This window comes from Cimex lectularius, unplaced genomic scaffold, assembly GCF_000648675.2.
Source record: "Cimex lectularius strain Harlan isolate CLEC.00 unplaced genomic scaffold, Clec_2.1 scaffold219, whole genome shotgun sequence".
Classification (NCBI taxonomy): Eukaryota; Metazoa; Arthropoda; class Insecta; order Hemiptera; family Cimicidae; genus Cimex; species Cimex lectularius.
In genome coordinates this window covers 576,762-598,934 of record NW_019392873.1, presented here as the reverse complement: position 1 = coordinate 598,934, position 22,173 = coordinate 576,762, and the positions used below count along the sequence as shown (strand labels likewise).

At 32.5% G+C, this 22,173-nt stretch overlaps 3 protein-coding genes across 6 annotated transcripts; 1 reads left to right on the top strand and 2 right to left on the bottom strand.

Annotated features, from left to right (window-relative positions):
- Nucleotides 1-199: 199 nt before the first annotated feature.
- LOC106667939 (protein-glutamate O-methyltransferase-like) lies at nucleotides 200-7,627 on the bottom strand. 3 transcript variants are annotated; one of them, XM_014396245.1, is made up of 10 exons: nucleotides 7,415-7,627; nucleotides 6,648-6,752; nucleotides 5,898-5,956; nucleotides 4,114-4,193; nucleotides 2,533-2,638; nucleotides 2,002-2,234; nucleotides 1,773-1,944; nucleotides 1,112-1,283; nucleotides 803-1,033; nucleotides 200-643 (listed from the first exon to the last, which is right to left on the bottom strand). In XM_014396245.1, the coding sequence occupies exons 2-10, from the start codon at nucleotides 6,658-6,660 to the stop codon at nucleotides 294-296; spliced, it is 1,416 nt and encodes a 471-aa protein (XP_014251731.1). In that variant the 5' UTR covers nucleotides 6,661-6,752; nucleotides 7,415-7,627; the 3' UTR covers nucleotides 200-293. The 3 variants fall into 3 exon arrangements, with proteins under 3 accessions (XP_014251731.1, XP_014251732.1, XP_014251734.1); XM_014396246.1 differs by lacking the exon at nucleotides 5,898-5,956; XM_014396248.1 differs by lacking the exons at nucleotides 5,898-5,956; nucleotides 6,648-6,752; nucleotides 7,415-7,627 and adding an exon at nucleotides 4,317-4,400.
- On the top strand, nucleotides 4,388-8,300 carry LOC106667940 (delta(3,5)-Delta(2,4)-dienoyl-CoA isomerase, mitochondrial). Its single transcript, XM_014396249.1, has 8 exons — nucleotides 4,388-4,583; nucleotides 5,556-5,685; nucleotides 5,751-5,839; nucleotides 6,042-6,169; nucleotides 7,456-7,582; nucleotides 7,741-7,894; nucleotides 7,960-8,086; nucleotides 8,152-8,300. Exons 1-8 carry the CDS (start codon nucleotides 4,526-4,528, stop codon nucleotides 8,248-8,250), a joined length of 912 nt encoding a protein of 303 aa, XP_014251735.1. The 5' UTR covers nucleotides 4,388-4,525; the 3' UTR covers nucleotides 8,251-8,300.
- A 2,337-nt stretch (nucleotides 8,301-10,637) lies between these two features.
- Nucleotides 10,638-21,431, bottom strand: LOC106667930. Of its 2 annotated transcripts, XM_014396226.2 has the most exons (14): nucleotides 21,271-21,431; nucleotides 20,600-20,896; nucleotides 18,448-18,681; nucleotides 16,465-16,658; nucleotides 16,250-16,409; nucleotides 15,440-15,836; nucleotides 15,064-15,160; nucleotides 14,804-14,987; nucleotides 14,623-14,748; nucleotides 14,381-14,563; nucleotides 14,081-14,168; nucleotides 13,779-14,020; nucleotides 13,578-13,718; nucleotides 10,638-11,207 (listed from the first exon to the last, which is right to left on the bottom strand). In XM_014396226.2, the coding sequence occupies exons 2-14, from the start codon at nucleotides 20,865-20,867 to the stop codon at nucleotides 10,939-10,941; spliced, it is 2,583 nt and encodes an 860-aa protein (XP_014251712.1). In that variant the 5' UTR covers nucleotides 20,868-20,896; nucleotides 21,271-21,431; the 3' UTR covers nucleotides 10,638-10,938. The 2 variants fall into 2 exon arrangements, with proteins under 2 accessions (XP_014251712.1, XP_014251713.1); XM_014396227.2 differs by lacking the exons at nucleotides 20,600-20,896; nucleotides 21,271-21,431 and adding an exon at nucleotides 18,903-19,486.
- Nucleotides 21,432-22,173: the final 742 nt, after the last annotated feature.

Here is a 22,173-nt window from a genome sequence, read left to right as displayed (position 1 = left end):
AAATGGAATTTTTCAAGTATTCAAAATACAAAACATTTACAATGTGAAAAATGTGCATTGATTAAAATGTCCCAAGTTTATTTTTACTTCACATTCTGTTCTCAAATTAGTACAACTGCAAATTGTTTACAATAATTTATATCTAATATTTAAAATTAGTTGTACACTTATTGAAAACTATTTATGTTATAAACAAAGGTTAAAAATAAGAGAAAGTGTTTTAATAGATTAAAAAAAAAATAATAATAGGGGATCACAGAACAGCATGAATAAAAACATGGTTAAAAGACTTTTTACACATCGGGACAGTACTGTATAAGTGCATAGTTTCCACTCGTCCACCAATTTGGATCATTTTCATCCAATTCCTCGGCTTTTTGTTCGTTCATGCCACAGACGGTGGCTGCCTTTAGAGTTCGTAATGTGACGAGCGGTGCTGGGCGGAAACAATCAAGCACTTTTTCAAAGGGTGTGGAGGGCTCCCAGTTTATGTCTCGAACAAGTTTCCTGTAGTTAAGATCTCCTTTGAATATAATCAGAGATGATCTTGAAAGCTTTTTGTACAATGATGGATCAGTCTCTTCCATCAACTGATATGGCAGGCCAAGGCACCAATAAGTATCTGCATGCAACTTCCAAACGCCTGTTTAATTTATACAAAATTTGAATAATTATTTAAAACAAATGTACAATATATTCTTCTTCTTGTAAAAGAATAATTATGAAGGTCTCTTCCAAAATTCACATAAGGATGAGAAACTTACAATCACATAAACATAAAAAAGTGTATTGGCGGGATTACCTTTATCCAAATAATGTTGCCATCTTAATCCAATATTTTTGAAATGTTTCCGTTCCGATTTTGCAATCGACTCAACACCTTGCATGAAATCTCTAATTATGACATCAGAAACAAACCAGGGAATTGGTTTAACGTGGAAATTTACCAAATCGACACCACACTTTGATATTAAAAAGTCTGCCAGAGTCATGTCACAAAGCATTTCCAATCCTGCATTGTCCATAACTATGTCTACACAAAAATTAAGCCCGTTAACTTATTATTACAACACATTAACATTATGCAATCTGATAGGATCAAAATACTCACCCACTACTTTTTTGTACCCTGGTTCAATGCAACACAAACCAACTTTTTCAGAATTATCAATGACAATTTTGTTGTCCCATTGATCTATTTTAAGAAAAGCATCTGCTATGTTACCGCCTTCCTGTAGATCTGGCTTGAAAGACAGATCTATTTTGTTTGCCCATAAACACCACTAAAAACAGTTGAAAATTATATGCATATTTTCCATAAAACATTACTTTGTTATATGAATTTCAAATAGCATTTGTTAAGTGAAAGAATAACTGTATTTTGAACGTATAAACATTGAAGGAGATTTTGAATGCTGATTAGGGGGCAAACTACTATACATTTATTTTTCAAAAGAAACATGTTAGTTCTATTCTTTTTCAAAAGGAAAACTAGCAAGATCTTTCAAAATAACAACCTTTTTAATTAAAAAGAACAAAAAACCTGTTTAAAGATTTTATTTCAATATTTTATCAAACTGAATTCTGTTAGGTCATGCAATTATTTATCTTTTAACGAGGAATAAAAAAAAAGCAAAAAAAAAATAAATAGGGGAAATAAAAGAGACTTTGTTTTAACTGTTTTTAAGTTTTGAAAAATGAATATAATTGGCGCAAAGTTTAATAATTCAAACTAATATTTAAGTTTCTTATTTGTTATTAAACATCCTTACCTTCAGCAACCGAACGCACTCATTTACTAGATCATCTTTTGGAAGAACGGTTTGTTTGTCCATCAGTTTTGATTGGTACAAATAACAAAACATTGGTTCCATAATATCCAAAGCGCTGTCCAAAACTTGGGTCTTTTGAACCGAAAAAGGATCAATCGAGCAAATCAGCTTCCTAGAAAATGTTGTAATTAGGAAAAACAAGCCTTCCCGAAATATGTAACAAACAAACTTTGTGGCAAATGATTCTCTGATTCTCCTGTACAGGTAACATTCTGCAAAAAGCCAGTCCGATTCGTAGTAATTGTTTACTTCATTATGAAGCTCCCTAGCTTCGAGGTGCTGGTTCCAGGTCGTCGTGTCTGGGTCCTTTGAAATAAAATTTTCAAAAGGTTTGGACGTCTGTAAATGGTTTTTCAACTGTGACAACTCTCCAATAGCACACTTCACCTCTTCAATGGCACCCTACGATTTTGACAAACATAGCAGATTAAATATATAAAAATTGTTATAAAATAGTAATGTTTAGGCAAAATTCAAGTAAACTTAGTGTACTAACTTGTTTGATACACAGTAGTGTAGGGAATAAATTATTAAATCGGACTTTTTTTTTAATATTTAAAATTAAATAAAGATCAAACAAGACAAATACTTGATGTTTTCATCATTTTTAAATTAAAAAGTTAAGCAACATAGGAATCGCAATATAAATTTATCTGTTCTATTTACAAATTTTAAATGTTTAATGCAAGATAAGACTTACTGGTCCATAAGTCTTTTCAATGCCCCGTTTGTCCCTGACTAAATAGTCAATCACTTTTGTCAGAGCTAGTGGAGCTCTATCTTTCATTGACAGATAGGCAAAACTCCTGAAAAAAATTACAAATATATATATGTCAATTACTGCTAAAAATACATATGTTCATTTGATAAGCATCAAGAAGAAAAATAAAATCAATCACATAAGAAGAGAAGGATTTATTCAGAACTTTACTTTTAACTAGTGTATACCCATTACCTTATTTTGTTTAAATAAAACTTGGTCTAAAAATATCTCTTTCTTCCACCACCTTAATCTTTAACATTATTTACATGAATTGTTGGAGCAACAACCGTTTTGGGTAGTGGAAATTAATAATTTAGGGCATAAATATCAATAAAATGAAAAAACTTAAACACTTAAAAATGTTAACCAATGGAATTATATTCTTAATCAGATTATTACAGGTTGTCTACAAGTAGAATGCGAAGATTTCAAGAGAAATCAAGCAGAGCTTCATTATCTAAAAAGCAATTTATGGTGATGATGATGGATGGAAGATACTAGGAAGCGGTGTTTGTTCTCCCCGGGCACTGCAGCCTTCTGGCTTATTGAACGTTCCTAGTTCCCTAATTCAGCGCAATCGACTTAATCCTTCTTCTCAGAAGTATTAGGTCATTGACTGTCACTGCTACAATTTCATTCCCTAGGTTTTTTTGTGCTAGGTTATGACTCCATTGAGCCATTGCTTTGCATTCGAAGATGACATGGGTGGCTGTTTCTTCCTCCTCGATACATCATCTGCAAATGGGATCATCATTATATATACCCATGTAGATGTTTTCTCAGATGCTAGTGACCAGTTAATAGTCCCATCACTCCTCTGAGTCTGGCCACCCACAACAGCAGCAGAGAGTTTGCCAGTCTTGGTAAGGGTTGTTTTAGCACAAGTTTACTGTGTTTAGCGCCCCTAGAGTTCATCCACTTCTCCCTTTGTTTTATTTGAACAGAGGATTCTGTATTTATTTTTGTTATTCCATGTGTAGGTTCAGAGCCTATGTATGGTCTTGAGGATCCTCCGCTGGCCAGTATGTCTGCTTGTTCGTTACCCAAAATCCCTTTGTGTCCTGGCACCCAACATATCATCAGATTGTTTCCCAGGTAATTTTTTTAGACGCTAATGCCTTAATAGCTGATTTTAAGAGGATTTTTTTGCCAGTGTAAACTCTTTTAAGATTTTCTAGGGCACAAGCATTGATGGCATGTATTTCTGTTTGAAAGACCGAAGTGCACTTCCCTGATGAGTTCTTTGCTCATATTTTGGGCTTGTACAAAAAAACACCCGATCCGGTTCCTTCGTTTGTATTCGAACCATATTTATATCGTATCTGATGTTCTCCTGAGTTAAAAAATTAACAAGTTTTTCAGTGTATTGATTGATTACCAGTTGTATTTGGAAAACTAATATATTTATAAAGGATCAATTTTGGAACAAACATTGAAGCTTTATGTAGCAATGATTTGATAAAAATGACACCTTATATTTATTCTAATTTCGTAGGGATTGTTAAAACTAACATTTACCTCTTGTATTTCGCTGATAGCCGGGTGTTTAGGGGCGTTTCTGAATCTATTAGGAGCTTCATTAACCACTCTTTCTCCAACTGCAAATCAATCATTTTTGTTATTATGCAGGATTGGCATATCGACGTAGGTAATTTTGATTTTTAAAAAAAGGATCATTGCATAAAAAAAAGATAAGCGGTTGGATAATCTTTCTGACCGACCTCAGAAAATAAATAGTTGTAAATAGTTGTAGATTTGTTGTCAGGGCTTATAACCTTATTCTCTTTACGAAGGTTACTTCTGGTTCTGACACTACGAACTGTTGCAACTGGCCAACTTTTCAGCTGTGTCTCAGGTCAAAAGTCAAAAGACCTTTTTTCGTCATTTAAACTTTTTTACAGTTAATTGTAAAGATTAATAATAAACAGTCATGCTGAGCAGGTACGGGATGTTTTTGAAATCATCATCGAGGCTACTTCTCAATGCTGGTAATTAAAAAAAATATTTTTTTTTTCTTTCGTGTCAGAACAATCCCTTTTTAGTTCACACCAACAGAAATAGTAGATTTTGTAAGAAATGGCAGAATTGCATAAATAATACTTTTAACAGCAACATATTTAGACAGCATCAATATGATTGTGCTGAGTGGAAATTTATAAATAAAAACCTAAGTTCATGGACAGGAAAGTGGTACCACATTAAAATGCAGCCTTGACTATTATTATTATGTATTATTTTTTTACGGGGTATGCGACAGCAGAGGTCATGCATCTCCTGGCCAGTGTTTTCGCAACACTGGCATGGGTCCCTGGGCATTCGGGAGATAGAGGCAAGAAGAAAGTGGTCTTGTTGGCCACAAAGGGAGTGAATATAAATTCTCTTGGTCCCGAACCCCCCATAAAAAAGGACATGAGGGATGCGAAGATTTAATAGAATAGCCATCTGCAAGAATTAAAGGATTATAAAGGAATTACTGTGAAAGGCAACCATTTACCGCACCAGAATCAGGATTCTGGTTGGTCTGCTGACTTGCTGCTGCCATGAAGGCACATTCACTGGATAGTACTGACAGAAGAAATACTTTGCAGATACTGCCAGGAAGAAGAGGACAATGTACAACACATTTTATGTTTTTGTGAGGTTCTATGTAGGTGCAGATTCTTGCAATTAAGAGAGGAAAACCGTAAGCAAGATCGTACACTAACTTGCTGCTGTCAAGGCTTTGAAGGTTGATAAACAACCTGAAGCTGGCCAGTGAGGTATAAAAAATAGAAGATCACAACAGATCTCAGGTCAAGGTGCGGAAGGCCTTGTGGCCATCTCATTTATCGCTATCCCTATCCCCTACATGGCATATTGAGTTCTTTAAACAATTTATTCACACAAAGCAGGAAGTGGTTTTGTATCAAAGTTCACTTCAGGTAGTTAATAAATGTATAAAATTACATTTTTTATTTTAGCACAGGCAAACAAGATGTCAACTGCAACCGATTATACAACGCTCAAAATCTCTTCACCTAAGCCTTTTGTCTACCATGTTGAGCTAAACAGACCAGATAAACTAAATGCAATGAGCCATGAAATGTGGTTGTATGTAAAAAATGGACGGAAATGGATTAAAACAGTTTGTAAATAATTTTTCTTTTTCTACTTAGAGAAATTGGACAGTGTTTCAATTCTCTAAATAATGATGAAGACTGCAGAGTCGTACTTTTGTCTGCTGCTGGGAAGGTTTTCACCGCAGGTAAGCTTTCTAAATTACTTTTTTTATAATGAAATGATTGAATACTTGTAATTATTACCATAAAACATGGATCACAGCCCAGTGCTTTGTTTATTGACATCATCCAAGATAGTTTCCCTAAAACAAGGTTTTTCAAAATGGTTAATTTCATTTAATTCAAAAATTTTCATGCTACTCTAATATAATTTGTATTGGTTCTAAGGTCTTGATTTCAATTCAATGACCCAAATCGCTCCTAAATTGGCTGAATTTGAAGATGTGGCCCGAAGGTGCAAAATCTTAAAGGAAATGATTGTCACATATCAAAATAGCATCACCTCACTTGAAAAGGTAAGCAAGGAACGTAGATTTTGTAAAAACGATTCTAAATTTTTTAGAAATTTAACTAGCTAGGGATACATTGATAAAAAATATTATCAGCCTGCTCCTTGTTAAAAATACCAAGCTAAAATATTCTGAAATTGATAAAATACCAATCTTTCACAATGTCGGTTTTCTTGTCTTGGCCTTGCTCATTATGATTACCTATTTTGAGTAATACATCACCTTAAGGAAAGTGTTTTGTATGTTGGAAAGAAACATTTTTCATAATTAAATTCACTAGTTTGGTGGTCCGCTTGACCAATAATTAAGGTTTTTTATCTCAACTAAAAACCTTAATTAATTGTATGATATTTTTCATAATTGAAATTCAAGATGGTATTGCCAGGGCATTGAACAGATTGACTGTTATAATATAACAATTAACAATTGAGTACCATTAATTATATAAAGATAAATTTACTTTGTCTGATATATTAATACTTACGTATTTTCCACATTTCTATTTATTTTAACTTCTTAAAATCTTTCTTGTTTTATTTAATTTACACTCTTCTCTTTTCTTGCTTGCTTGGTGTTTTTCAAAATGCTTCTAAAACAATTCATTAATTGAAACAAAATTAATAATTAAAAAAATAATCATTGCACGGGGTTAATTTAAAATACCCATCAGGACATTTTAAATACATACAAGTGGATAAACCACTTTACAATACTTGCTCAATTCAAATTAGCAAATAAATCAAAATAAAAAATAAAAAAATTCAAAAAGCAATGCCAGAAATTTAACTCTTTCATACATAAGTGACTCCTAACAATTTTGTCACAACAATTCCCTTCAATCACAGAATCATTGTTAATCATAATTCAATTAATTATTCTTTTTATGTATTGAGATAAAAAAGTTAGTGTCACGAGCAGGATTCGAACCCAGCCAAAGGTCACCTCAACCAAGACCTTACATAAAAAGAATAATTAATTGAAAGAAGTAAATTGGTCAATTGACCACTAAAGGGTAAATGGTTTAATGATAATAAAAAATTAGAATTGTCTGTCCTTTAAGTCTTACAATTTTTTTTTTTCAAAAACACCCGAGGGGTCTTATAACCTCGTAGTTGAAATACCCTCGTTAAAAAAAAAGTGTGATATACCAAATTTTATTTACTTTTTTTTTTTGTCGCTGAATGAATGCTAATTAATTACACTTGGGAATTTTGTGCTTTTGTGCGATAAAAATTATAGTAAAAAACTTACTTATACAGCCATTGTGTTGGTTTGTACTTTTTATATTTCAGTGTTTAAAACCAGTCATCAGCCTTGTCCACAGTGCTTGCATTGGAGGCGGAGTTGATCTCATAACAGCAGCTGATATCCGGTACTGCACTGAGGATGCCATATTCCAAGTCAAAGAAGTTGACATAGGTGACCCATGGTTCTTTTCTGTGTATTTGTGTGTGTGTGTGTGTGTGTGTGTAATGAATTTGTGTATCAGTTTTGTAAACAAGCCATATGTGTATTCAGATGGTTTACAAAATAATTATGAAAATAAGGGTTATAGTACTATTTATTGTTTTTACAAGGCATGGCTGCTGATGTCGGGACATTGCAAAGGCTGCCGAAAGTAACCGGCAATACCAGCCTTGTTAATGAATTGGCCTTCACTGCTAGGAAACTAGAGGCACAAGAGGCCAAAGAATTTGGTTTGGTCAGTCGAGTTTTTAAAGACAAAGAAAGGTACTTTAATGTAATTATAATCATTAAAAAGAAACAAAAAAAAACTATAATAATGCTTTTGTCAGCATGATGCAGTTTGGAGTTCAATTAGCAGATGAGATTGCCCAAAAGAGCCCCCTTGCAGTGCAGGGCACTAAAAGGAGTCTTGTTTATTCTCGTGATCACTCTGTCCAAGAAGGACTAGACCACATTGTAGGTTAATTTAAAATTTATTTTCTTGTTTACTTGAAATGTATTTTATTTTAAATGTTTTTAAGGCTGACTGGAATCAGACAATGCTTCAGAGTGAAGATTTTATGAACGCTAGTGTCGCACAAGCGACAAGAAGCTCACCGCCAGTGTTTGCAAAATTGTGAAACTTATCAGGAATTGGTCCAATATTGAAATATTATTGCATTGTATATCAGAGAGGTTATTTTTTTAAGCATAAATTTGTTTGTTTTCTAGTAGTATAGTAATATATTGTAATATTTTATACCTGGTATATCAAAATAAATCTTAATTTAAAATTTCTGTTTCTTAACTGCATTGGGACCTTAGAACTAGCTATTATTTGTTCTCTCATTCCCTTCTGTCTGTAATATTAAATTAACAATAAATTTAAATTAATAATGAAAGAATCCAACGTGTTTAAACTTCTAAGGCACATGGTTATAGGGGGACTGCGGTAGCCGAGCAGTTATCCTTTCCCTAATATGCATACACATAATAATTGATTCAAACTTTGCTTAATATGCGCAGATCATAAATCCTTTAAAATAAAGAAACAAAAAATGATACAATACCTGAAGCCGATAAACGTATATGGTCTATTATTAATTATATTAACGATGTTTTCTTATATTTTGACCTCAACAGTTAATCTTATGATTCTTCCTTCTTGAAATTGAAAAAAAAAACAACCGGTTTTTTGAGATGACCTATTATCCCACCTTCAAGAAGGAAGAATCATAAGATTAATTATATTTTATATAAATATATCTTATGTATTACACGTGTGTTTTAAATGTAGAAAAATTATTATTTACATAACATTGTATAATATAATATTGAGAAAAATTAAGTTTGAAGGCACCAAATATAGGCTTATTAATAATCACAAATTTGTAGATATAAAATTATTGTACTTTTATTTGATCCCTTTTACTTAAAAATGCGACTGTCACAGTTCATTAATTCCTCAACAATAAATTCAATTGGATTTTTAATTTTAAAAATCTCTCTTGGAGATTCAAACCATTCAGGTACAGAAAATAAAGTTTGTGAAGGAGTTTTGAAATTTTTCACAAACAAAATAAACATGTTTAAAAATTCTAAGATTAAAACTAACAGCAACAATTTTCAATAATATAAAATATTTTGAAGCTTTTATATAGCCCTGATACATATGTTATAATAATATCCTTATTTTGAGAGAATGTGTTTATTAGCATTGGGGGGGGGGTCACTGGTGGTAATATCAAATAACCCTGGTGACTTACAAATAGCCAGTAGTATAGAATACCCACAGATATTTCAAACCAATCAGGATAGTGAATGCATAATTTTTACTGTATGAATGTATTTATTAGCATGAATGAAAGAGGATATCAAGGTGAAAATCATTCCCAACTGCTGGTTTAGGCTATAGATAAATAGCGTAGTTGTAAGAGGGGGTCTCAGCAGTGTATCAAGAACTCTTGAGATCTGCCAAACTTAGGTTAGATAATCTTTTAAAAAGCATGAATATGTAATTTAATTGATTTAGGACAATTTAATCATGTTAAACATCCAAGATAGAGGTAATAGAACAAATGTGAGATAAAAATAAATAATAAAACAAAATGTTTGCCAAGTGGGTGGGCAGTATAGCTTCTCACATTTTGGGCATGCGCAACCACATATGTTTGGAAAAAAAAATCATAGTAGATCATTTAGAAAGCTATGAGCATAATCCCAGAAAATTGCATAAGAATCCAACAAATGGTTTCTGAGATATAGATGTGTACGTATGTTTGTGCATACACAGGCGATATTGTTGGTATCGGTTGATTGCAATGAAATTAATAGGGAACTATCTGGAAACCAACTTGCATAAACCCTGCAAATTTCATCAAAATCTGTGTATAGTTTTCTAGATATAGCTGTGTACGGGATTTTACATTTGTGCATGTTCTGGCAATACTGTTGAAATTCATATAGGACCATCTAGAAACCAACCCGCATAATCTCTTAAAATTTCATAAAAATTGGTCTCGTGGTTTCAAAGTTTTGCTGTTAAAGGGATTGACCAAAGACAGACATTTACAGAAAAAAATTTGTTCAGAAAGGTCTGAAACAAAAAATGTGAGTGGAAACTTCGATTTTGGAGGGGAAAAATTATTTCGACTTCCGCACAAATACAAGGCTTCCCTAACTCTGGTAGTTCATAAGCCAAAACTGAGATCGCCTTATGATTTTAATTAATTTGAACAGTTGTAGGTTGAGAAGGGGAGTTGGTGTCCGAGGGAATCAAAATCATGATAGCACATGTGGTTAGAGCAGCGGCGTATTTAGCCGAAGGTTGTGGGTTCGAATCCCACTCGTGTCACTAATTTTTCATCTCAGTCAAAAAACCTGAGATAAAAAGAATAATTAATTGGGATGATTTTAATAAATGTATTAGTTTTACTAGTATATTTATAATAAGGCTACATCCTATTTTTAAAATTAGATTCAGGAAGAATAAAAAATAATACAATTAAAATATACTTATATTATTTGTGGAATGGGTGAATTACAATATTTTTTGCCAAATAATTGTAATGATTTTTCACTTAATTTAGTAGTGTGATATAATAAAGGTTTAAATTATAAAACTTCGTTTGCCAAAGTTACAATTTTTCCATTAAGCAATTAATCTCTTAACAAACTCTAACAGTAATTAAATTGAAAAAACAAAACAAAAACATTTCTTTTTAAACTTTTAATTATTTACAAATCTGATATTTACATATAAAGATTAAAAACAAATTACTTTAAACCTAATTTACTTTTATTTTAATTTAAAAGAAATTTAAATTGGACTAAACTCGAAATGCTGGTTTGTGCCTTTGCTTGAAATAGACGTTAGTGGCCCTGTGTGAATAGCTTTGTTGGTCAAGGGGAAGTGGCGTCGAGCACTTTTCCATACTCGGGTTTATATTAGAGCACTTGCAGCTCAAGTTTATTCTGTAAACTGTCAATTGGCCATCGACACCATCATAGTCCTCCTTCTCTTCAAACTCATCGTCTGACAATCCAAGACACTCTTTTTGAGCAATTTCTTTAATTTCATTGAAGACTTTTAAATTATCTAAAAGAATACAGGCAGTTTAATTATTCAAGATGTAAATTGTAATGCTAAAAATTGCAAGATATTTATTAAGATTTATAAGGTGACGTAATTGTGCTACATGTAATTATGTATTAGCTGTACTACATTTTCTAACAGCAATAACATTTTATTTTTTATAATTAAAAAAGGATCAGACTTGTTAAGCAATACAAAGTTTGGTCTTGTGCATGTTAGGCCCTCCATATGTGGGTTGATGCACGCTCGATGCAACTTTTGTCACTACACTACTTCCTGTGCAAGTAGGCAGGCAGCCACTTATGGGTCTCTTAGTGCTCTACGAAAATCGAGCTAGTTGTGTGTTATGGGTTAGTGTCCCATGGAGGCGTCAAACATAAAATTTGTTCAAGAGGTGAAAAAGCCTCCTGAATTGTACAATTACACCCTCCCTGCTTAGTCCATCAAGGACACAAGTGTGAAGGTGTGGAATGAGGTTTTTTATGAGTTTCATGAATTATTACAACCTTCTGTACCTGATAGAACCTTCTGTATGAATAAAAAAGTAAATAACGATAATACATAGTATGCGTATATTTACATACATATACACGTAATATACATCCATAATTAAGTAAGGAGGTACATAATAAAATTCAACTAGCTAGGTACATTACGGTGTAGACATTTAAAAATTAAAAACAATCAATTAAGGTTATTAGTTGAGATAAAAAAGTCAGTGTCACGAGCAGGATTCGAACCCGGATTTTTTTAAAATTAAAAAATGGCAAAAAGGTGGGAAGATTCAAAAGGTAAGGTTGAGATGGGAAGTTCGTGTCCGAATGGATCGAAGTCACGATAGCTCAAGTGGTAGAATAGCGGTGTATCTAGTCGAATGTTGTGGGTTCGAATCCCGCTCGTGACACTTGCTTTTAATATCTCAACTAAAACCTTAATTAATTGAAAGATATTAATTGGTCAAATGGACCACGAAAACTAGTGAATTTAATAAGATAAAATGAAGTATATCTTCACTAAAGCTCTCCGTGGCCATTTCATTTGTCGCCGAGAATCAAATAGATTACACGACATTTGAAAAATGGCAAAAAGGAGGGAAAATTCAAAAGGTGGGGTTGAGATGGGAAGTTAGTGTCCGAGTGGATCGAGGTCACGATAGCTCAAGTGGTAGAGCAGCGGCGTATCTAGCCGAAGGTCGTGGGTTCGAATCCCGCTCGTGACACTGACTTTTTTATCTCAACTAAAAACCTTAATTAATTGAAAGATATTAATTGGTCAAGCGGACCACGAAAACTAGTGAATTTAATAAGTTAAAATGAAGTATATCTTCACTAAAGCTCTCCGTGGCCATTTCATTTGTCGCCGAGAATCAAATAGATTACACGACATTTGAAAAATGGCAAAAAGGAGGGAAAATTCAAAAGGTGGGGTTGAGATGGGAAGTTAGTGTCCAAGTGGATCGAAGTCTCGATAGCTCTAATGGTAGAGTAGCGGCGTATCAAGCCGAAGATCGTTGGTTCAAATCCCGCTCATGATACTTGCTTTTATCTCAACTAAAAACCTTAATTAATTGAAAGATATTAATTGGTCAAGCGGACCACGAAAACTAATGAATTAACAACAATAGTTAAATTTAATATTAAACAATTAATTTAAAATTTAGCCATTTAAAAACAGCAGTGTCCAGGTAGTAATGCTATTGGAGTTACAAAATAATGGGATAATGTTCTCTATAAGAATTTACTTTGGATTAGCATTTATTTATGCATGTTGGCACAAAATCACTCGGGTAAATGTAACCAGTGACACGGGGATTTCGTTCCAACATTTGTGGAGTCTATTGTGAGCCATTTTTTTTTTCTAACTTAGAACATAGAAGAATACAAACTACTCTAATTATGCCATTGATCTTATTCAGGTCTTGGCATCATACTGGATTACTGAGTACTTAAACTTTTTCTGCCGACTTGCCAAAAGTCCATACAGTTGTTTTTCTTCCATGACTTAATCAATAATTGATTGTACGGATTATTCTTTTCTTCGCCTCCTTTTCATTTGACGGTACCAGAAGAATATGACAATGTCCATCCTCCTCATCACTTGAACTACTCATTACACAACCTTTAAAAAACTGTATATGTATGAGAACCCTCCTGGCAAGACACAAGTAGATTCAACAAAAATAGATTCATGTATGGATATCCACACATTTAGGTTGAGCATAGGTTGCAGTGCAGTCTCATCGTATTCAAGTATACCAGTGTATGGAGGGCCTTAGAGAAAGGGACCACATTTTCTCTTCTTTTTTTATTATTTATTTATTTTTAACTTAAAAAGTGAGAAACACGTTTATTTTAAAGAGATTTAACAACTTACTCGATTGTTTCTTAGATGTTTTTTTCTTTATACACCTATCATCTTTTTCAGACAGTATCACTACATTTGAAGCCGGCATTATCCAATGTGTTGCAAAGATGATATCAATTCCATTTCCATCAATAGGGTTAGCCAAAGCAGCTACAAGCAAGGCAATTGTTTGATCCATAATTATTAGGTTTGTTTAATTTTTTAACCAACCTGTTGTAGTCGCCCGTGGAATACCATCTTTGTGATCTTTTGTTTCTCTCTTTTCCCGATTTTCTTCCTGGTTTTTATCGTTTTGTAAAATTTTGTCCATCTCCAAATTCCGGTTTAAAAAATCAGCCCTTTCATCCCTACCGTCATATACCTCTCCATGCCTTTGGTTCGTCCTGGAGAACAAAGGATCCTCAGGGTCCAGGTCTTGTGAATATACATCATAGTCGAGACTAATTGGTGGGCTGAAATCAAGTGAATTGTTATGACGAAATAGTTTGGAATAACAGATTAAACAGCCTTACAGATTATTGGTTAATAAATCTTTAGCTTCTGAAGCAATTGACTCAGGAAATCTTGGTAAAGCATTTAATAAATTTCTATCTTCATCAACTGAAAAAATAAATCATTAATGTGTTAATAAAACAACCAAAATAATCCTGTATGTGTATTTTCTTTATTCTGTCTTCCTACTAATTTTACAACTATGTAGAGACAAAAGTGTATTAAATGGAAATGTTTGTTTCTTTTTAATTTCTGACCCCAGGTAAGAAATATAATAATAGAACATCACTTGTAACTTCTTAACATTTTTAAAACATTACCTGTTTCATACAAAGGATAATTCTTTGGAATTGCTTGATATATTTTATCCACTTGTTGTTTTCTCAGCTTTTCCAGTTTATCCATTCCTCCATGGTCCCGAGTCAGATGTTTGGGTGGTTCTGGCAGTACTTTTTTATTTATCTTATGCTCTGTTACATTATGCTCAATTTCCCATTTAAATTCTATAAAATATTAATATGATCAGACAGTCTCACAAAAGTGCTCAATTTCAAATACATACTTGAGGAGTAAAGAAGAACTCCAGGGGGTTTAATATGCTGGTTGAGAACATACATTTGGATCTCAAGAGATTTGTTGAATCGAAGACGACACAGATCTGCTCTTGCATTTTTATGAATCTCTGATTCTAAAATCAAAGTTGATCACAATAATAAAACATTTGGACGGCTAGTTAGACTTGCCTTTTAAAAACTGGAAACTTTTTTTTTGGTTGGCAATGCTATTGCATGTAGTCATCCAAAAAAGGTACATGTCATTGCCAATTCCTGTGAAGCTAATTGCAACTCCAGGGGCAGTCACTTCGCTCCCACCGAGTATTGGCTCTTCTAGGAGTCCAACACCGTCTTTTCCATTTGCAACCCATGTCTGGAATTTTTGTTTTTGTTCTATTAATTTCCTAAACATGATTGCGAAAAAGGGTAAAAAGTAAGAAATAAATTACCTGTGAGTAAAAAATTGCAGGAAAAGAAGAACCGACCATGTGTGTAACGAGGAGATCAGGTATAAGATCATCATCAAAATAAGCAGGAGTTGGGCCACTAAACAAATTGATCATAAACAGTATTATTATTATATACTGAATGACTTTTTAAGAAAATCTTATTATCCCTTAATGCATCTTCTCATCTTTTATGATTGTGGTAAATTTACCATGATTAATGATATATAGAAAGAAGTAATAGAAGAATAATTAAAGAAATAATTAAATCCATTTTAACTTTTAATTATTGTAACCTAAATAAACCCAATGCTGATGATTTTATTGCCATGCTAGTTTGGTTAAATAAATAAAATAAAATAAATTACTAAAAACTTACATTAAAATTTGTCTTTGATTCTTATCAAAACCATTTAAAGAAACATTCCATAAAGGGTTGTAATCATTTCCATCAAGGACGGACAAAGTATCACCACTTGTCAGTATAACATCCTCCGTTCCATCTCTATTCATATCTGCCAAAACGATCCCGGAAGTGATGCCAACATCGCTTTTCCAAACATTTGAGTAGTGCTTCGGCCCGGCAATTAATATGTCAGAAAGTAAAGTTGCAAACAAAGTCCCTGAAGTCTCAGAAGAGCCAGTTGCAAAAAGCACAACGTCTGAACCATCCCTGGACACGGTCACTCTTGGCACCGTGAATATGCCTTCATCATCGGGTGTGTCCAAATGGCCGAGAGTTATTCCTGTCTTACCACTCAACACGGCTAACTGACCTATTTCAAGATTTTCAAAGTTACTTGCTCGTTTAAAAATAAAAGAAAAAAATCCGTTTTGTTATGAGTAGTATTTATGTAGTTACAAACAGACAATTTATCAATGAGGTAAATGATAATGTGGAATGCATTATATGTACCACTGAATATTTAAAAAGGACAGAAATTTTCAACAGGGTAAGAAATATACTTAAATTAAGTTACACTTATTCACAAGCAAACAAAGATAAATGGTGCATGAAAAAAGAACCTAATTCCAGTCTTTGTTCTTCCAAAAATCAAATTTAAATGACACAAAAATTGTGGAAAAACAAATAAAATGAGGAAGAACTGGTAAACAATTAATTCTTTTACATCAACATTACATTTCACATTAATTTACATATATGATAATTGATATAATGAATTTATACCTGAATTTGAAAGTGTATGGGATACTAGAACATCAGGATATTTGTCACCATCTATATCAGAAATAAACTGTGCTGTATACAAATCTATCAATTTAGATTCTTTTGGTGGACTTTTTCCCCATATAAATTTTCCAGTTTTCCCATCAGTTGCTGTCAAAACCTTAAAATAAAAAATAAATTAAACTGCCAAATAAAATTGTAATTAAAAGACTTACTCCTCCCTTTCCAGAAATGAGGCAATCTTTTATTTTATCCGAACTTATATCTGCAGAACAGTCAACAAATAGAACATCTTTGTGGGTCCAATGTTGCCATAAAGTATCTCCTGTTTTTCCATCTAGGGCTAGAACCCCACCACCACAAACATCTTTAGCGTTTGGAAACTCAACACACGATCCCGGGTGTTGATCTAAATAAAGACAATTGCATAATTTTAAAACATAATGTTATAATATTAACAATAATTTAGCTTTATTAATGAGCGCTGAATGCAACTTACCATATTAAGTGTTTTTGTAAACAAAATGGAAAAAAGAAATAAATGGCAACAAAGGGAATAAAAAAAAGCATGTCTGAAAAAATATACAGAAAACACACATAAACAAGTAAATACACACAAAGGATTCAAAATAAAATAAAAACTTACACATAAAATAAAACAAAAATATATAAAGAAATCATGTTGATACTAATTATTAGGAACTGAATTTATATGTAAAATAAAATATAGTGAACTAAAAGTACATTTTTACATTTTCATAATTATATTTTATTATACTGCTAAAGAAAAACTGTAAAATCAAAATCATTTTTTATTAGCCATGCATTTTTCAAATGATTAAAGAATTATATGAGGATAATTGTATTATGTATTTGAAACATGTAAAACTTTTTTTTAAGTTTTAACATTTTTAATAGCAGAGGTCATATCAACCCTTGGGGTGTCTGTGTTTTATTAATCTTCAAAATTATTTGGAATAATGTACATTTTTAATTTTTATTATGTGACTTTTTAATCGAAAGAAAGAAAAATTATAATTATTTATCAATCTGGTGTGATTCCCAATAGGCATATCTTAATGCGAGGATGGACAGGTGTTTCTGGAAATTTTTTGTTTCTGCCTTGAAACCTTTAATCCCCTAAATCTTGCTTCCATTTTTCCCATTTTTTTGTCTGGTTTTTAATTTCAAATAAATATTTTGTTTATTCTGTTGAACATGGACCAAAATATGTAAATTATGGTAAAATATGTAATTACAACATATAAAATCATCCAACTATGTAATAATATAATAGTCATAATATGTAATAATAAATGCAAAGTAAAATACTATTTACATAATTTGCTTCTAAATTGCATGAAACAAAATAAAAGTACAAAAAACCGTATATGAGGCTTAGGAAAAAAATATAAATCCAGTTCCTACTAATTATGATCATGAATACAGAACAAATAGATATAAATAATGGTATTTGTTAAGAATAGTAGTGCAAACTTTGCGGAAAAATTTCAAAAAACTCATAAAATGTTGCTTTATTTTAGTTAACTAATTAAGATAATCTAAAAGTCTTAAACTAATACTGATTTGAAAAAGTGTTTTTAAAAATTAAAAACAAATGAACATGAACTTGCATTACAGAAAATTGTTATGGGGCAATTATGACAAAAAAAGTTATAATAGTGAGTGTATTAATTGTATAGCTGAAAAACATATCTCTAGTCACAAACTAGTTTTGCAGTTAAATGAAAATAAAATTATAATTTTGTACTATTTTAACCATTATAATTTATAATGAATATTATTTATAAGTATTCCTTTTTGAATTGGAGTATAAGTACAATTATGTATACTACCACTACTAAATATAATATAAATTAAATGATTATTCTATATGAATGCTAATTAATTTGGTCTTAAAAAAATTCACATGGGAAAAAATTTAGAAATAAGCTGCAATTATAACCGAAACAGCAGATAGACTTTTTCAAGGCTCATTTGTATTTCCTATAAATTATTTTTCTAAAGAATATTTGATATGTTTACATTAATAAACTACATTATCTATTTATCTATCACTATCCGAAAGCAAAATCTCTCATGCATCATATTTAATAAGAAACTATTTTTCTTAAGCAGAATATTCAACTACTGTTTTAAAAAAATATAAAATAATACATTTCCAAATTATACATTACTTGTCGAATAACCGATTATAACATCATCAATCCCATCTTGGTTTACATCGACCATTACAAGAGCTGCTTCAGATTTCATCCAGGGAAATGTTTTGTACCAGATGTCCTTCCCAGTAAAATCAGAACATGGAATTATGTTAAGCTGTGCCTTGGGAGCTTTCAAGGACCAGAGTCTAAAATTGTATAATGGAGATGGGAACAGGTTCAGGAACAGTGTAGCCCCCATAACGAATCCTAGAAATAAAATAAAATTTATGGCTTTATAAAAAAATTTCATTTATATAAATACCATTGACATGTTTTCATAATATTTTGTTAATTGGTATTGAATTTATAATGTTATAGGTTGAAATAATACCTATTGGATAATATTCTTCTGAATTTAAACAAATTGCAAAACATTACTCTAAACAAATAAATTATACAGACTAGATCTGTTAAATTTAATTATATACCTTTGGCCATAATGGAGGCCTTTCCTCCTTTCCATATTTAGAGATATATGCGAATAAAGAAAGCTATAAAGTCTGAAAACACTTATGACCATGATTTTACAACCTCTGTACAAATGAAAACTATTATAGTGAGGTTCGGCTAGTCTGAAGTAATTTGAACTTATTAGTTTAATAACTGCAATTAGTCAGAAAGCAAGCAGCAACAGTCCAGGGTTTATTCCATACATAGACAATTACGCTGGAAATTTTCAAAAAGCTGGAAAAAGGTGAAAGTTTCCTCATTCACCATCTTTTTGGACAGTCTATTCTCTCTGATTTTAGTAATGATTTTTTTTAAACCTCCATTGAAGATTTCAGTTGGGACACATTTCACAGATCATAACAACAATGATAGATAGACTTCAAATTTTTTTTAGGAATTTAAGGGTGCAATGAAATAGAATCTTTATACAGTCAGCAAGGCGACAGCAAATGACCATTAATACTGTTTAAATTGATCTTTGTACATGCAGATTCCTGCAACTAAGAGAGGAAAAGCCGCAAGCAAGGTCCTACACTAAGGAGCCCACTATCAAGGCTATAGAGGTTGATTAACAACCTGAAGTTGGACAGTGAGTTATAAAAAACCGAGGAGCACAATAGATCTACTCAGGTTGAGGTGCAGAAGGCCCTGTGGGCACTTGTTTTATCCCTACCATTTAAATTTAACTGGAAAATGCAAACACTTATACTTTGTGCACAAAACAATTCCGTTCGTCTCTACCAACTGTACTCAAATGAGTGAGTTGGAAATAAAGAAAAAATATTAGACAAGAAGAATAAATAGTTAGTAAAAAGTGGATCAATAATCATGGAATATGAGGATGACACATAGACACTTACTATTGGGCTATAGCCCACATATATGTTCGGCTTGTAGAGAAAGGTTGTTTGGTATGTCCCACCTGATTAAAGAAAATAGTACAATTCAGAGAGCACACTGGAATGCTACTCGATTGAGAATTGTGCTTGAGAACAGCAGTGAATATTTGGGTCCCCTCTTCCGATTCTTGGAGTAAACGGGGCTGTTCTATTGTATGTAGTAATAACAGCTGTGTATACCTAGCTCGTGTTGTCGAATATCGAGTACTCCATCATCCCTCAATCATATTAGATGTATAGTATGTGTAAAGGATGATGGAGGAATATCAAGCACTCCATTACCCTAATTGAATGAATGGTATGTAAATAGGAGAGAATGTTTTTAAGAATGAACGTGGTCTGGAACTGCATGCGTTGGGTGCTGAATTGACCTAACTGTTGACAGCACCCCCCCCCAGCCAAACTTCGGTGGCTGGATGGTTAAGAATGAGGCCTGCCCCAGGACTGCCAACACCTGGGGGTGGGTGATTCTCAAGTCTGCCGGCAATTGTAAATAGCAAAAGCTGGAATTGCCGGTGGACTGGGAGGTGTGAATAGGCTCAACTCGGCACATGTTTGTATGTTGATATGTACATGTGCGGATATGAGACTATATAAATCCAAATGCTAATCATGGAATATAAATTCAAATCAAGCTATTCTGACATTTATGATCGGAGTTGTAGTATCTTTGTTGGGTTGATGTTAAATAAAGAATGTACTAGCATGAATTGGATCTGTTAAAATTGTGCTAGAAGTGAGAAAACATGCACAGTGTGCCATGGAGTAAAAGTCACCTATGATGAGTGCGACGGCAATCATTCCATAACAATATGGTACACAGAATCTTTTGTAGAAGGGCCTTTTGATAATTTCCGGGTGAAAAGTGCTCTTGTACTTCCTCCTGGGTGCCATCAACGGCCTTTTTACACCCATTTCCTCGTCCAGTTTGAATCCGTTCCTCCCATCCCGGATGAACACTTCGTCCTCGACGTCGTCGCTGGCCTCATCTTCGTCGAAACTGTCTTTGACGGCCACCTTAGAAGACGGGTAGCCGGTCATCATTTTGGAAAATTCCCCTTTACCGATGTCGTCTAAATTTTAAATAAAGTATTTCAGATAAAGTAATAAAATTAATATTGACAATATGATAACTGATAAGTCGACTTATTTCGAAGGTAATCTTTTTGTTACAGTCTGAAAAGATGAGACATCTACCGTCAAGACAAAACCTTGCTTGCGGGCTTTACGAAACATTAATTAAAAATTAAACGTACGATTATAATCTAACGAAACTACAAAAAAGAATAAGAGTTTCATCTATTGAAACTGATAAAAACCACATATATTGATTTCATGTAAAAGTATAAAATAACTACTGATTGAGTAACAGAACAAACATGCGAGACTGGGCGGACCCAGGGAGGATAATGTGAGTAGGATTGTTACTAAAGTTAAACTCATTCACCCAATCCACCACCAACTTTTAGACAAGCATCCTTTTCTGGATAAGTTCACAAACTGACTGTGAAACCAAACTGTTTTTTATAATTTGATAGTTATCTAGCTGATGATAGCGATGATCAAATGTATAGATACCCACAGACCACAGGGGAAATTTCACAAACTGTTTTTGCTCTTTTAATGATAATTTTAAAGACTATTTTTACTATTCATGTTGATGAAAAACTTCATTAGTCCTATCTTAAAGGTTATTTAACATTTAAAGATAGTGGGTAGAATGTTATTGTGATTTTATCACTTTTTTACCAAGGCAAAACGATTTTCTTAAAATATCAAATTTTATAAGTGCACATATCAATGATTGATTGCTTCCCATTAAGATACTTATTCTAAAGTACTTTGTTTTTCTCCCAGATTAAAAAGTTTTTGCTTTATGTAAAAGTGAAAAATTAAAATAAGTAAAAAAGGTACCAAGGCATAAAAATAAAAAGTAAATATTACCATACTATCTGACACACACATATATATATATATATATATATTTAATAGTTATTATTATTATTATTATTAATTTTTAAGGGCGTTTATTATTATATTATTATTTTAACCAAGCAACAACAGAGGTCATATCAACCCTCGGGGTGTCGGTGTTTTTGAAAAAAGCCCATTTGTAAGTATGTTGGATTCTAATGCAGGGCCACTGGATTCGAACTTGGTACCCTTACCTTACAGTGATGAGCGCCGTGTCAACACCCAAATTGAATTTATTAAAATTATCATTAGTTCCACTATAAACCTTTCAAACTTTCAATTTAACAATTCAATTTTACCTGAAATGAATATCAAGTTAATGTTTTTAAATTATACAGTTTTGTTCTCCATAAGGAACACTAGAGATGGAACACCA

Excerpts from the sequence above, each read along its gene's own strand:
- LOC106667939 (XM_014396245.1), bottom strand. Across the intron at positions 2,235-2,532 it reads TTGAAAAGACTTATGGACCA|GGTGCCATTGAAGAGGTGAA; the intron begins GTAAGTCTTATC and ends TCAAAATCGTAG. Across the intron at positions 644-802 it reads GCAACATTATTTGGATAAAG|GCGTTTGGAAGTTGCATGCA; the intron begins GTAATCCCGCCA and ends TAAATTAAACAG.
- LOC106667930 (XM_014396226.2), bottom strand. The coding sequence starts at position 20,867 with ATGATGACCGGCTACCCGTCTTCTAAGGTGGCCGTCAAAGACAGTTTC. Across the intron at positions 15,161-15,439 it reads AATCAAAGACAAATTTTAAT|TGGCCCAACTCCTGCTTATT; the intron begins GTAAGTTTTTAG and ends CAATTTGTTTAG. Across the intron at positions 13,719-13,778 it reads TCCACGGGCGACTACAACAG|CTGCTTTGGCTAACCCTATT; the intron begins GTTGGTTAAAAA and ends CCTTGCTTGTAG.
- LOC106667940 (XM_014396249.1), top strand. The coding sequence starts at position 4,526 with ATGCTGAGCAGGTACGGGATGTTTTTGAAATCATCATCGAGGCTACTT. Across the intron at positions 4,584-5,555 it reads GAGGCTACTTCTCAATGCTG|CACAGGCAAACAAGATGTCA; the intron begins GTAATTAAAAAA and ends TTTTTATTTTAG. Across the intron at positions 5,840-6,041 it reads TGGGAAGGTTTTCACCGCAG|GTCTTGATTTCAATTCAATG; the intron begins GTAAGCTTTCTA and ends ATTGGTTCTAAG.